General features: G+C 35.8%; 1 protein-coding gene across 9 annotated transcripts in view; it reads right to left on the bottom strand.

Annotated features, from left to right (window-relative positions):
- Positions 1–12,422, bottom strand: part of LOC106166926 (kinesin-like protein KIF28) — a 32,158-nt gene extending 19,736 nt beyond the window's left edge. For all 9 annotated transcript variants that reach the window (XM_087010961.1, XM_024074528.2, XM_024074526.2 and 6 more), the window contains exons 1-15: positions 12,266–12,422; positions 12,138–12,176; positions 11,302–11,381; positions 10,923–10,936; positions 9,455–9,477; positions 8,902–9,026; positions 6,154–6,232; positions 5,798–5,864; positions 5,196–5,382; positions 3,125–3,277; positions 2,532–2,629; positions 1,902–1,999; positions 1,370–1,520; positions 1,035–1,113; positions 624–706 (exon numbers count right to left, since the gene is read on the bottom strand). In XM_087010961.1, the coding sequence (XP_086867087.1) occupies positions 624–706; positions 1,035–1,113; positions 1,370–1,520; positions 1,902–1,999; positions 2,532–2,629; positions 3,125–3,277; positions 5,196–5,382; positions 5,798–5,864; positions 6,154–6,232; positions 8,902–9,026; positions 9,455–9,477; positions 10,923–10,936; positions 11,302–11,381; positions 12,138–12,176; positions 12,266–12,282 (1,293 nt within the window). In that variant the 5' untranslated portion in view covers positions 12,283–12,422. The remainder of the gene's footprint in view (positions 1–623; positions 707–1,034; positions 1,114–1,369; positions 1,521–1,901; positions 2,000–2,531; positions 2,630–3,124; positions 3,278–5,195; positions 5,383–5,797; positions 5,865–6,153; positions 6,233–8,901; positions 9,027–9,454; positions 9,478–10,922; positions 10,937–11,301; positions 11,382–12,137; positions 12,177–12,265) is intronic.
- Between the last annotated feature and the right edge of the window lie 3,844 nt (positions 12,423–16,266).

The raw sequence follows: 16,266 nt of genomic DNA on the forward strand, positions 1-16,266 counted from the left end.
TACTCTATCTTGAAAGTTTATTCTACCAGCATAATTTTCTTTCACTTTGAGAACTTCATCAAACTTGAAAAGGTGCCTCTTGATAAGCTTGGAAACTTTGTCACCTAGTAATATGGATTCATGCAAATTAAAATGATAACAATTAATTATTAAGTGATGAAATTAGAGCTTGTATGTATATATGGGTGTGAGAGTGTTTTGTAATTTTTTTATTTTGAAATAAATTAAAAAAAAAAATAAGTGATGAAATTTTCATATTTTTACTGTAAGCGTGTTTCAAAACAGCCAGTGAACCAGGTTTTAAATCAAAGTGTACTATTACTGCCAATGATTGTTGTATATCAAACAATGTTACTAGCATCAGTTAAAGAAGAAACTTTTTTTTACAAAAAAATTGGACTCAGAAGCAGGGGTTTCCCCAGCATTTAGGGCACAGGAAGTCCAAAATGTGAATCTGTAATTTGGTCAGAGAGTTACAGGGAGCCCAACCAGCCAACCCCCAAAATTTTGTAAGTAGTCCAGTCATCTTTGGATATAAAGGCCGTCTTCTGAGGCTAATGGCTATCCAAATGACGGCTCTCTGCAGCTAGGGAAAATCTTCCTCAGAGATGAATTTAAGTTACCTGTTCATCCCAACTCATGCCTCCCATCTTTTTCATATTTTCTTCCATCTCCAGTCTGATTTCTTCTTTGTATTTCTCAATTTCTGTAATGAAAGAAAAAATACCAATAAAACTTCAAAAAAAAAAAAAAATTATTATTATTTGCTTCAGTCTGGGACAACCTTTATTCCAAAATCATTTCACAATGTCAATCATTTTTTCAGGTTATTATCAATAATTGGTTTTTAAAGCAGAATAGTTTATCAATTGTGCATTCAATTTTTTATCAACAACATTTCATCATATTCACCAACTCACTTGCTGGTGTATTGCTTAGCAATATAATCATTATCAAAATTTCAACTTGTTGATTCCATGACTTGATTGGTTGTTTTTAATTTAAGCCAATCAAATGCAGCTGAAATATTTTACCTTCCGCAGTCATGCCAACACCACCTGCTATGGGACCACCGCCACCTTCCATCTGTTTCTTCAGACGCTCATTCTCTTCCTAAAATTTTGCAAACAAATACTATTAAGATTTTCTGGAAATGAGTTACCTTTATTTAAAAAAGTGTGATCATACATCTCCATATGCTTTTAAAATTGCATATAATAAGCTTCAAGAAGTGATCAAAATAACTGTCAACTCCTGTTCTTTAAAATTAACATGATAAATTCATCAAAGAAAATTATCACCATCCATTATTTATTAGCTCAATCATGAGAGAAAAACAACCTCAGTATTTTTTATAGTTTCTAGTTACCTTTAACTCTCTGATCAACTTGTCCATGGGGTTTTCATTGATGACAGCCTTGTTTTTGATCTTTTTCGCTCTGTCAGCATACCTCAGTGTACTCAACGTCTCATCATAGTTTATATCAGCAGGGGACAGCGCAGCTATCATGATGGTTTTACTGAAAAGATAAAATTATTGTAAATATCTGGAATTTCTGAAGTTAATAACACTTAGTCCAATCAGACTAAATGAGGCAAAGTGCAATTTTAGCAGTTGTGTTAATTATTTTAACGTAAAGATAAAATTATTGTAAATATTTGGAATTTGCCAAAATAACAAGACTTAGTCCAATTCAACTAAACTAGACCAAGTGTAATTTTCCCAGCTGTGTAAAGTTATTTTCCTACATCTAAAGATTTCATCTCTGAGCCAGTAAATTTAGATTCAGACCTTTTGTTTGACAAGGTGTAATGTAATGTAGTCCTAGAGCCAGGTGGCCCTAAGAAGTCGATTTGTGGTGCATTTGAAAACAATATGGTCATATCTTCACTTGTCTCACCTGTTTCCTCCAAGTGCGTTCTGCAGTAGTTTGGTGAGGACAGAGTCTCTGTAAGGCACCATCACCTTCTTCTTCCCCATGGACAAATCAGCCAGAGCCTGGCGAAAGGGATAATTGGTCATTAATGTCCAGGAAAAATTATCCAGCACATTTTCAAACAAAAGTGGTTTAAGTATTTAAGGTCAAACAAGCATCAAGATAAAGTTCTTAGGAAAATTTAAATCAAACAAGAGTAATCACACTTTTAATTACTTGAGTTCCTTTCTGTTGTATCTCTTTCACTTCAGAATTTATGAAATTTAAGTCTTTCATCTTTTCATATCCCAAGAAAAAAAAAATTATCAGCATTTATCTTGGACAGTCAATTTGTAGGGATGGGATTGAAAAATGGTTCACTGGTTAAAAAAATGATGCTACAGAGGTGAGAAATAAAAATGCTCCTATACTTTAATTTTTGGCAATTTCTGAAAAATATTATTATGAAATTTCAAATACGCACAGCACAAATGCACCTTTTGAGAAATAGTCATAAATATAAATTATAATTTAAGTATGCAGCAATTCCATGAACTAGGTTTATATTTATACATGCATGCTGCACATTCTGTAAGTAACATCATAACAACTTACAGAAATGACGTTCCCAAGGGCAGACAATGACTTGTTGATGTTGGCGCCCTCTTTCAGTCTGTCTCCCGTCGCCCCCGTGCTTTCAGCTCGCTCAGAACCTGAGTAAAGTGAAAGTTTGTTGAAAGGTAAACATGTTTAAAACTTGACTAAAAAAACAGCAAACATAAATGAACTAAAACTAACTACAGACAGATATATGTAAATACCTGCAAACAAGAAAGTGATTCTTAACCAAATAAATTGAATCTAAGCCTAAGTTTTATTTACAATCTTAAGAAATTTAAGTACTATGTAACACATAAGCAAAATGCTCAATAAAATACAAAAGAAAATGGCTTTTTGTGTACATGTAAAACTACAAGATAAGGAAATACAATTAGCCCCACCAAACTTAAGCAGTTCAGGACAGGCTTTAGCATCATAATCATGATTCATAAAAAGCAGGGATGAGACCGGTTCTCACTGAAAAAGAAGGAAAATTGGCCGGGGTGTCCAGGGTACACGATTCACCAGAATGCCCAAATGACCCTGAAAAAGTCTGAATTACGACAAAAGTCGGAAAAGTCTCATCAGTGAAAAAACCCACATCTTACCTGCCAAATCCACCAAGTTCATCTCACTGCTTTTCTTCTTCTCCTGTCCAGTGGGGTCCTTGATGATCTGGTCAAAGGTGATGGTGACCACGGTGTGGGCGCGGCTACTGGTGGCATTCATGTTGGTGGAGGCCACAGTTCTATTAGCAGTGCCTGATGGAAATGATCAGAGAAGTGAGTTTTTATGTTTTATGGAGGCCACAGTTCTATTGGCAGTGCCTGATGAGATGATCAGAGAAGTGAGATTTTATGTTTTATGGAGGCCACAGTTCTATTGGCAGTGCCTGAAGGAAATGATCAGAGAAGTGAGTTTTTATGTTTTATGGAGGCCACAGTTCTATTGGCAGTGCCTGAAGGAAATGATCAGAGAAGTGAGATTTTATGTTTTATGGAGGCCACAGTTCTATTGGCAGTGCCTGAAGGAAATGATCAGAGAAGTGAGATTTTATGTTTTATGGAGGCCACGGTTCTATTGGCAGTGCCTGAAGGAAATGATCAGAGAAGTGAGATTTTATGTTTTATGGAGGCCACAGTTCTATTGGCAGTGCCTGATGGAAATGATCAGAGAAGTGAGATTTTATGTTTTATGGAGGCCACAGTTCTATTGGCAGTGCCTGATGGAAATGATCAGAGAAGTGAGATTTTATGTTTTATGGAGGCCACAGTTCTATTGGCAGTGCCTGAAGGAAATGATCAGAGAAGTGAGATTTTATGTTTTATGGAGGCCACAGTTCTATTGGCAGTGCCTGAAGGAAATGATCAGAGAAGTGAGATTTTATGTTTTATGGAGGCCACAGTTCTATTGGCAGTGCCTGAAGGAAATGATCAGAGAAGTGAGTTTTTATGTTTTATGGAGGCCACAGTTCTATTGGCAGTGCCTGAAGAAAATGATCAGAGAAGTGAGATTTTATGTTTTATGGAGGTCACAGTTCTATTGGCAGTGCCTGAAGGAAATGATCAGAGAAGTGAGATTTTATGTTTTATGGAGGCCACAGTTCTATTGGCAGTGCCTGAAGGAAATGATCAGAGAAGTGAGTTTTTATGTTTTATGGAGGCCACAGTTCTATTGGCAGTGCCTGAAGGAAATGATCAGAGAAGTGAGATTTTATGTTTTATGGAGGCCACAGTTCTATTGGCAGTGCCTGATGGAAATGATCAGAGAAGTGAGTTTTTATGTTTTATGGAGGCCACAGTTTTATTGGCAGTGCCTGATGGAAATGATCAGAGAAGTGAATTTTTATGTTTTATGGAGGCCACAGTTCTATTAGCAGTGCCTGAAGAAAATGATCAGAGAAGTGAGTTTTTATGTTTTATGGAGGCCACAGTTTTATTGGCAGTGCCTGATGGAAATGATCAGAGAAGTGAATTTTTATGTTTTATGGAGGCCATGGTTCTATTGGCAGTGCCTGATGGAAATGATCAGAGAAGTGAGTTTTTATGTTTTATGGAGGCCACAGTTCTATTAGCAGTGCCTGAAGAAAATGATCAGAGAAGTGAGTTTTTATGTTTTATGGAGGCCACGGTTCTATTGGCAGTGCCTGAAGGAAATGATCAGAGAAGTGAGTTTTTATGTTTTATGGAGGCCACAGTTCTATTGGCAGTGCCTGAAGAAAATGATCAGAGAAGTGAGATTTTATGTTTAATAGAGCATGTTTCAGGAGCATAAAGCAATACTCTGATAATTTTGCTGCTGGCAAAAAGTCATATTCTTAGCAATATAATTTTTTTTACACTAGTGACTGTAACAAGTTTTTGACAGGAGTGAAGCACTTCTACTTCTGTAATGTATATCATTGAAATGTTTCTTAGAACTTCACGTTATGCTAATAAAATTGCCTACCATGAGCCTCTGTTGTCTATTTGCTTTGTAAAATATTTAAGCATTTTAAATGGACCATAGTTTTTTTTTTAATGCATGGCACTCCAGAATACCAAAAAGTAGGCTGTTACACCAGTCAAGGTGAGTCAGGATGCCTTCTCTGGTTGATTTTCATGAATAATTCCTGTTTGGAGTTTTCATTTTAAGGGTTATGCATCATTAATAACTAAACACCATAAAAATCATTATCACCTTTATCAATCTGTGCTTCAATATCCTCATAACTGCCTACTGGAGCTCTCTTTAATCCCTGGACGTAGAAAAAGCCCATCTTGGGGTTCTGCCTGACTGGAAGGCCACCTTTTGGTTTGTCTTTGGACAAAAGATCTCTCACCTGCTCATTGTAAATCTCTAACATAGAGAAGGAGACCTCGAACCTCTAAAAATATACACAATAGAGAGTAAAAGCTGTTCTTTCACAGACTGTGATAGCTTTTCCACCACAGACTTTCTCAAACAAAATGGCAGCACTGCAGGAGGCAAGTTTGTCGCACTTAAAGCATCCTCAACCTTTTTCTCAATCCTCTCATTCACAGCAAAAAAAAAGAAAAAAAAAATTAAAAATGGCAACTGAACTAAATCAGTGAATATCTGTAACTGTTCCATTTGAAGCAATGTTACATGAAAATGAGACCAAGGAAAGATTTATCATAACATCTTAATTTGGAAAACAATGGATATCATATTAACTTTATGCAGTACATTACATCAAACAAGACGCACCAAAATGGAAAGTTCTACTAAACTCAAGGTTTTGAAAAAGTGATTCATTGTACTACCAATTCTTTTCTCACCTTGTTGGGATCACTATTATTATTCACTGCTTGGAAGAGTTTGTCACATGTCATTGGAACAATACCCCTGAAAAAATAATTTTTTTCATTAAAATCAAATTGAATACTTCCTCTTTACCTGTGCATAACCTAAAGCAATCATAAAAAGTATTTTTGAAAAAAAAAATAGTCAAAATTACTTGACAACGTTTAAGTGTGTGTGTGTGTGTGTGTGTGTGTGTGTGTGTGTGTGCATGTGTATACACATATACACATATGTGCATGCATGTGCAATATACAACAATGCATTAGACTTCTGCCTTCATAAATTACATGTAATCATACATTTGTTGACAATTTATATGTACGTGACTTACTTATTATTCCCATATCCCACCATAGAGTAGGACTTCCCAGAGCCCGTCTGTCCATAGGCAAATAGAGAGCAGTTGTAACCTAGAAATAATGGATAAAAAATTCGAATCTATATTTGGATTAAATCAATCTCAGATGCATGCAAGTGGAAATCAATTATTATAATAAAAGCAGTGTTCAGAAGAATGACATGATGAATAATTAATTGGGTCAATAATACATAGTATGTTTACAGTAACTTTGGAAGACAACTGATTAAAACAGATCATATTATCTGTGTATATTGTTTAAGGACAGTGGCTAATGATGACAGTGTGACATTTTCACAAATGTTTTATTTTGCTTACATAAAAGGGGAGAATAGCACTCAAAGAAAAACTTAATTAAAAACACCGTCTCCTTGATAGAGGTAAAGATACGAATGTACACAAACACTTGTTAAACTCAATAGGTAGATTTCATAATTGTAAATATTTTTTTCTTTTTATTTTCTGAAAGCAAACTGATATTATTTTTGAACAAAATTCAGCATTCTTACAACCATAATGCTGGCTTTGGAAACATTATTGAAAGGCCTAACTTGTAGTTCTAAAAGAAAGTTGCTGATAAGCATCTGTGATGTTTTGCCTTTGTTTGATCTAACAAAAATCAAACTAAGAACAACTAAGAACAACCAATGACATCAGTGTCATTGAAAAGAAAAAATGCTAGCACCAGTCATTGAAATAATACATTGTGTGAAAAAGACTGCTCAAAACAGGTCACAATCAGCTACGTGTCCACGAACAGACATTCTAGAACACCTTACTACACGCGCCAAATAAACAATATGGCTTTGTTATCATAAGCGATAGGTGAATAAGAGAAATATTCATTCTTAATATGAAATTGGTGTTCTACCCTAAATTTTAAGGGAGATTTGTAGTAATTTTGCACCCTTTAAGAATGTTTTAGCCAAGTGCACCTTTCTTTAGGTTATAGTATCAGGATCTTAGTACGAGTGCACTCCACCGTTCACAAAAGTCTTACAAATCATGTTCAATGGGATGAACACATAACTTATTGAGTAACAATAAACCATTCATCTTTAAATGACAACAGAGGTCACCACTTGTGGGCTAACCTCTGCCAATAAGCTCCCCTTAATTAAACAAAAATACGAGTACACTGTCTCTGAGCTCTCCAACAGAGCGCTGTGACAATGTTTACAGTGTTGCTAAGCAAGATTTATTCCCCCTGAGTACATAAATGGCCCTAATAAAACTGCAGTTTTGAAGGGTTCTTAAGAAGTCTGCTACATAAATGTCACCCACCACACCTAAGCCATAATTTGCTGGAGTTGTATGCAAACACATTTTCACGTAAACCCATGCTAAGGATTTCACCTTTCTTGACTTCCTTTTCAGGATGTCTAGACACGTTTGCTCTGGCAATACTATGAAAACATATTCCATAGGCACAGGCACAGAAAATATCTTTATGGACATTTAACACAAGGCATGAAGCTAACATTCAAAATCAGTAGACATAAAGGGGGTGTGGGTGCTGGTTAGGCATGTCCCCCCCCCCCCCCCCCCCCCCACCCCCAATACCCCAGTTATCTCCCTGTATGACCTGTCTGTGTTCGGTAAGAAGCAGTAATGCAGTCCTCAAATCCTCACTGTGAAAGTACATACACTGAAAAGTTACCAGCTGGTAAATAACTAGATTTAATAGTACTTCAATTAAAAGAACTGCATAGCAATGCAGGAAAAGCAAAGAGGAAAGATTTACTTTTAAGCAAAGAGTAAAATTTCAAGTACTCATCAATTAAACTTTCCATGAAGGGAACCAACAGATGATTAAGATCATTAGACCAGCATTATTACTGTTTTATGGCTGGCAACTCTGTCACCTCAGTTTTACTATGACATACTACTGCGCCATGTCATTTTTTTTATTACAAATACAGTGTACTAGTATGTGTTTTGATCCCACTCCAAGAATTCATGACGTGAGAGCCCACGGCTGTCATAAAACTCAGACATATATCAATGAAGGTCAGAATACCTTGCTGACTTCAGGACAGACTTATCTTACACCAGACAGCATCGTGAATACAACTGCAATATGTTACATATATTTTTAAAAATACCTGTATATTTTACACTTTTAATGGTTTTAATGTTTATTATCTAAAAATAAACCATTTTGAAAAAGACTGATTAAACCATGTGTGACAAGTCACCCATTTCATTAAATAATGATCACAGTATTAACCATCACTGCACAAGAGACCATCAATAACAAACCCATCTTGTTTTCATGTTGCTTTTAATTCACTAAGAGTGGACATATTTACTAGTATTAAAACCACATACTGTGCCAGAATGACATCCTGTACCTACCTCCCCCCCCCCTCTCCCCAGAGCACGCACAAATCTGTAACCTTTAAATGCACTGTGCAGAATGTGGTTACCAAAAACATGCTTTCTAGTAGCCTAGCATACCAGGTCCGTAGCCAGGGGGGTTTGGGGGTTCGAAAGAACTGCCCTTTTTGTCAGGAAAGGTCTTTTCTGACTAAAATTTGATCTTGGTATACAAAGGTTTCACTGTAAAGGGTCTACTTTTTTTCGGGAAAAGAACCCCCATTTTGAAATTGCTTGCTACAGGCCTGCTTAACCACCACTTTTCCCCTCAAGTTATGCATAGCTCTTTACCTTCAAATACACTGTCCAGCACCCCACCTCGAATTGTACAAAAAACTTTACCTTCAAAGGCATTGTCCAGTACCCCCTGGCCCAAATCCTTGAAAACAATGGGCTGGCTAGCGTATTTAGAACCAGCTGTTGGCTCCAGCACCCCGTCAGCTCTCTCAGTAAATCCATCATGAGACCTAAAGAAGAGTCACATATCAAATATAATTAATATTTAAATCATTGATTCAAAAGCCCTGTAGATCCATACTTGACTGATCAACTGTGAGACTTGTAATGTATCATTTTTTTTATTTATGTCACATCTGCATGACTTATGTGTTTTTAACAAGTGTGCTTAATTTACTGATATTTCCAATATCAGCCAATGCATTTTTGATAATTTTTCACCAGTCGACAAAGATACATTTGATTTATTTCAAATAACTCATTCCAAATAGCATCAGGCTGCTTCTTGTGAGTTGAAGCTTCAAAGTGAAATATTTAAGACAATATATTTAAGATAGTCAGGATGTAAATTATGTTCTAGTACATGTAATTCATATAAAAGAGAAATGGCCTCATTACAAAGATAATTTATTATCTTTTCTCTGCATATCAAACTTACCAGTAAGAAAAGTCAAAGGAAAACTGGAAGTACGCAACAAATCATGGAAAAGAAAAAAAAATCATATCAAGTATGAAAATATAATATTACTGGAAAACTAAGCACCACTTTTTACAATGACTGAGATAACATTTCTTTTGTCTAGTTACAATTTACTAAAACAAATGTCTCTACTTGATATCTAATATAAAAAGTGATGCAACTGGATGAATCCAACTGAAAAACACCAATCTTGAATTTTGTTTTCCAAAATCAGTTTTTAACTGACAGATTTGCTTTATTTTCCCCATGCCACCTGTCCAACAGGCAACAACTGTTATGCATCTTCTGAAGACTGCATGTTAAACCCTCACATCTATGAATCGCTTTATAGGTGCTAAAAATAATTGTATGGTGAGCTGCTTAAATCATGGGTCTGGTGGTTAATATGGGAGTTAGTGTTAAAAGATCTGCGGGTTGTGTTTATAAATGCTTTTCAGATTAAAATCAAAATGCGTTTATAAGGCCAGGGATTGAAAGTCTGCCAACAAACCTTGCTGTCTGTCATTTGGCTCAGCTTTCTAGCATCGCCTGCATCAGTGCAGATCCTATTCATTCATTCATTCATTCATTCATTCATTCATCATTCTACTAATCAATTACCTACAGACTGTAGCTAATGTCACAGACATATAATTATGACTGGCTGCCTTTCATTACGCAGCTATTTTATTTCCTATTTAAATAACACAGAGTCAATCATATCAGGGCTAACTGAAAATAAGGGACTGTTCCCACAGATATTTGGATCGATCTATCTCCCCTATGGAGGTTCGCTTAATGGCTATCAAACTAACTGGCTTAAATGTCTGTTACACCTAGTAAAGCTGTTAGGGGGTAATTCCCGGTGCTGATTCGGTAGGCATGACAGACATTTAAGCCCATTCAGTTGATAGAAATTTAGTGAGACTTCCCAGGGAGTTAGACCGATCTAGACATGGGAACCCAGTCTAAACCTCAACATTGATTTAATTCAACAATAGGGCAGAAGATACCGTAGCGCAAAAAGGTTGGATAGTGTGCAGTGGTTATGAACAAATACATCATACATTTACATGAAGTGATGAGAAGCCATACACTCTGTCTGTCTGGAGTTTCAATGCATTAGACATTGTTAATTGCAAACGCTGGTTCTTCCCACTGAAACATCAAACCTCCCTGGTCATGCTTCCTTAATCATTCATCCCTCTAACAACGCAAACATTTGACTTGACTTAATTTTTCTTTATTTCCTTCTTTTTTGTTTAGCTCGTTTGTTTAATATTGACTTTTACTACTTGATATATTGTAGTTATCTCAGCAAATTTGATCAAGGTAATTTGGTGGACTTTTCACTTAGTTTGTTTTATTCTTGCACATTACAAAATAGGATGTTGCATTATTAATTTAATATTTACTGGCACTGAATCTATCTTTACCACACACTTACCTTTTTTGGTTCCTCTGAAAAATAGATGAAATAGAGAAGTATTAATGAAAAGTAGGCAATGACAAGAAATTCTGCAGTGCATCTATTTTATGATTGTAGGCAGAGCTTTGTTTACTTACACAAAAATGCATTAATCACAAAAGCAAACATACACAAACCTTTAAAATATACTGTTATTTGTATTTTTAATTAACAAAGTAATTTTTTTTAATGAACAAGGTAAATAATGATACTACAACAAAAATTCAATGTGAAACGATAAAATACACAGTGTCTTGAAGAGAGAGAGAGAGAGAGAGAGAGAGAGAGAGAGAGAGAGAGAGAGAGAGAGAGAGAGAGAGAGAGAGAGAGAGAGAGAGAGAGAGAGAGAGACTCATACCACTAGGTGTCTCTGGGTTTTTAATTGTTGTAAGCTGTCCTTGCATGTCAATAATTAATTTGGCTCCATGGTCCTTCTCCCTACATAATAATTGAACAATATCACCATCTACAGCTGTAATTATAATTCATATGAAACAGGAATGGATTTTATTTATAGGTTTTTCTGCCTGCAGAACCTAAGGCGTGTCCTGTCATTTAATTGAAAGGATGGAACATTTATTCATTTTAAAAATGTCATTTTTGCAAATTGTGGAAAATGAAGGAAAAAAATTCATGAGTGTACACATTCATTTGGTTTAATGTTATTCTTTTACTGTGTGAAATAACAACTGTCAGTTGGTCAAGTATTACACAATCCTATGTACTAGTATGTTTTACTGGGGGGGGGGGGGGGGGGGGAGGGGAGGGGGGAGGGGGGGGCTGAATTATGTTTTAAAGTTGAGACATTTTCTTTCTAGGTCTGCAACTGAAGCAAAACTCGTGGGAGGTTCTAATCAAATCTTTATAATAATAATAATCATAATGTTCCAAAGACAAATTTTCAAGTTCTCGTTAACTATAACCAGTTTCTATCTGTGCGCTGTATTACCACCATTTAACTTCCCTTATAAATGCATGTTTTTCGTGGCTATGTTATCGTGGTTTGTATAATCAAGGAGTTATAACTCCTTGGTATAATTAATCATGTCAAAGAAGGTCGATCGAAAACAAAAAAATATGACAACCTACAGATTATGCGGCCACTAATATATCTCGCTACTGCACTACTGCATTTCAATTAACTGTTGTGAACTAGTAATGATATGGTGCAAGAAAGGCAATCTGAATTCATACCTTTGATTAAAAGGACGGACCCTCACTGCCACCCGAACCCTGCAAAGATCAAACAAAAAATATCACATAAACGCTTCAAAAATGTCCAAAATTTCAACCTAAATAGATGCACCATGAACATTACTTACGATTCAGCTTCAGACATGGTTATTAAAACCCCTTCAAATGATAAAATAGTCCTTTACAAAAAAACCTTCACGCGGACCAGCCGCATGAAATTGACCACTAAAATGTTGTTTTCTGCGCGACTTGTGCATACGTCATCAAAATGTGTGCACTTGTAATTTACAGTGCGTGCTCGTTGCCAAGGGTTGCTACAATAAATGTACACATGCGTTACATATTTCAATAGCGATCAATACTTAGGTGTACTTCGCAGCCTAGCAAGAGGACAAATAGAAATATACATAGGGCAACAATTGTATAGTATGACAATCTATAAACGGTGAATTGGTCACAATTTATCAACTTTTACGTGTCTAATAATCCGAACAATTTATGTACCGTAGTGCGTACTAATGTGAGTAGGCCCTACATGTAGCTATACTGTATATAAAGGCGTCTAATTTGTGAGATATTGATTTTGACAAACTTTTTTTCTATCAACCGGATAAACCACTATACAGAAATATTATGGATCATCTGGGATTTTGAAAAATCAGTAAAAATAAATAAAAAGGCTTATAGTCAATGGTTTAGCAAGGAAAAAGATCATGATCGATATCAGTGTCCAATCTTTTAACATTCGAAAGGTCTTACACTGAAATAAATCATTGAATTCGGGGAGAAAGCAGGGAATGCATTTGTTCCTATCAATATTCATTAAGATCATTAAGGACATGACATTTTCCTCTGTGAAACTTGACAGGTAAACTTAGCCATTATTTATTTATTTATTTATTTATTTATTTATTTACCTCACCCTATTTATTATTCAATCATTTATTGCTTACTGTTTTATTTGCAACGGCCGGTGCGTCTTAAACACGACGAATGCTGAACATATTTAGCGATCAGCATCTATTAGCATATATGCTGTGAATGGCAAAATTAGTGCAACGACTTTTCTCCAGACCTATTGAAATTTTTAACCAAAAATCGACTTAGATAGACTTTTAGGCTTACAAACATAAATCTAAACACAGACAATCCCAGATTCATCAAGTTAAAGTCTGCATTGTATGCTAACAATACGTTATCTGATAAACTCCATTGTGCTAGGTGTGAAGTGCATGGTGTATTTTCTCAACTAACGCAATTCGCCTTATTCATATAGACCATATAATCCTTTGAGCGCAACAGGAGTTGCGAGAATCTTCACTACCTGCTTTGTGTGGCTAACTTGACGGAGAGCCCGCTCAGATGTCAATTTTATCTGTTTATGTAACTGAAATCATAGGGAATGATTTTCGAATGTTTCACTCGTTTCACCATTGTAACAAATCGGCTCAATACCATTAAACGAACTTTTTAAAATCGCCGCCTTTACTCAATGTGCAGGGACGGATCCAGGATTATTTGAAGGAGGCGCGGATGCGAAGCCGAACCCCCATGGGGTTCGTTGCCCCGAAAAGTTTTGGTATTTTAGAGAGCGAACGGTGCCATTTGGTACGGTTTAGAACTATTATTCAGCTAGTCAAAATTCTAATTTCAAGAGGGGACCACTGATATGTTTTTTTTTTTTCAGAAATCGAGGGTGGGTTAATACTAGCTAGAAAAAAAAACTTTTAGCATGTAGGCCTATGTGATTATCTTTAATGATACGTAATATCTTAACCTGAGTTTCGGATTATTCAGAACCGTGCAAATTTGGTAACGAATTAAAATTACAAACAAGCTACGTTGTTTTAAAATGGGGGGGGGGGGGGGGGGGGCTACTACTGTACTTCCTTGGTACATGCTGAAAAATCTTTATCCTAAAATCGCTATTAGAAAACCCAAAGCAGAGAAAAATAACAAGTTTCAATCATTTAATTCTCACTCTTTGCTTGCTCAGGTTCATTCTGACGATCTGTCGGGAATCCCACTCTTTAATCTCAAAGCAAGACAAACGATCCTTAGGACCTAACTTCTTATTTATCAAATTAACAAACAAAACGACCTCTTTAGACTTTACACAATTAACGCATTGTTAAGTATTACGAACTAGAAAGATAACACGTGAAGTTACTGAAAATCCTCATGAATCTTACAATGTCGCCGACAAGATGCCATACGTGCCAGCTTCTTCATTTTTAAATCTCAAAATGGATGTGATAATACAGAGAAGATGCCACGCATCGGGTTTGAAGCTCAGGCCTTTCAAACCACAGGGCATTCTCAAATCTACACTTCCCTATCACCACATTCCTCAAACCAGAATAAAGATATCGGTAAAAACGCAGCAAAATATTTGAAGACACGATTTTGAGGTTTTGTAATAAAGCGTAGTTAAAAAGGGATAAAGTGAGAGAATACACGGTGTAAGTGATTATTTTTTATAGGACTTTAAAGTATTTTTCTTGCATTCTGTCAAACGTGATGCCTGGCTTTTATGCCGTTTACGTCGTAATAAACTAGGAGTTAGATTTGTTCTTTTGTGACGTCAACATAAAAATAGTAAATAAACTTAAACACGAATAAAAAAAATTTAATATGAAATATACAATGGAATAAAAGTATAAAATACATGTATATTATGGAATACAAGCAATTTAAATATATACATCAACAAATATACTCCAGTGCGGTAATATTACGTTCGACAAGATAATTTTATAACAGAATATTTTGCTGAGAACAGGACCGATCTGTGTTCTCTAACGTGTAGTCTTATCACTTGATATCTGCACGGCAGATTGATTGTCATAGAACACCTGTGAAGTACCAGCATGTGCTTCTCGGGTAATTTGCAGGGAAATAATTACATCAATAAGTGATAAGATGAAAAAACAGGTGTCCAAGAAAACAGTGTCTTGTAGTTGTCACCACGTCCGGTTGTCATAATGATCGATAAATGGTTTTATTAAACACCGGTTTATTGTGGGTAAAACAACTATGTGTAAAATTATTGTGCTTTAATGAAATGATTGCCATGAGGTGTCATTTTGTGTAGGTTGAAAGTTGTTGAGCTCTTGAGCCTTAACCATAGATGACGTCATCCCGGTTTGCGGCAGCCACAGTACTGGTACAGCACTGACATTTGGTGACTCCGCTTTTCTCCTTTAATCCCTGTTTTCTTGAAAATGACATTTGCTTTTCTCTATAAATCAATATTAAGTCAACAGATTTATCATTAATCACTAGGGGGTAGCCCAATGAATAAAAATCCCTAAATATACTGTAACTTGAAGATAGAACATGGGATTATACACGTAATAAAACACTCATGAGCTGGTTGTAAGTTACATATTTTTCTCTTAGTTTAAACAAATTGAAATCGTAAATGCAGTACTCCTTCGGAATAGTCAATCATTTTCGTAAAGAGTGTACAAACGATCTTGGCACAATGTGTTATATATATATATATATATATATATATATATATATATATATATATATATATATATATATATAATACCACAGTGCACCTAAGCATGACATTTAGGCTTTGTAATAAATCCAAAGCTTAAAGTAAATAAGGGAAAACGAAGGCGAATTACATCAGGAAGACCTACTTTGTATTCTGTTAAAAAATATCATGTTTTTATATTACTTTCATCACTTCTTAATCGTTTTTATATCACTTCTGAATCGTCGTTATCAGAGTCACAAATGAAATACCCAGCAACGTGCAAATCACAGGTATTGAAAGCAATCAGGTGTCAGATACCACTCAAATCTACATAATAAGTGTGCTCAAATGACATTGATCACACGTGAAGATACACGTGGTCACGTGCGAACATTCAGCATTGTTTTCGCTCGCAAAGTTAGGCAACATCAACACAGAACGGTGAACGCAGACAGGGCACTTGCAGATTTAAAGAGAAGAGTACGTATGACCAACACCATCGTCATGTTAAATGAAACTTTGGAGGCTGACTTTGTTCCAGTGAACGGATCAAACGAGACCGCTCTCCCCTGTCAACGCATGAGCTGCATCGTCTTTATCACAGTGGAAGCCTTGATATCGCTGGTATCGGTAACG

The sequence above is a fragment of the Lingula anatina genome, chromosome 4, assembly GCF_051362555.1.
Source record: "Lingula anatina isolate TDL-2025a chromosome 4, LinAna3.0, whole genome shotgun sequence".
Lineage (NCBI taxonomy): Eukaryota > Metazoa > Brachiopoda > Lingulata > Lingulida > Lingulidae > Lingula > Lingula anatina.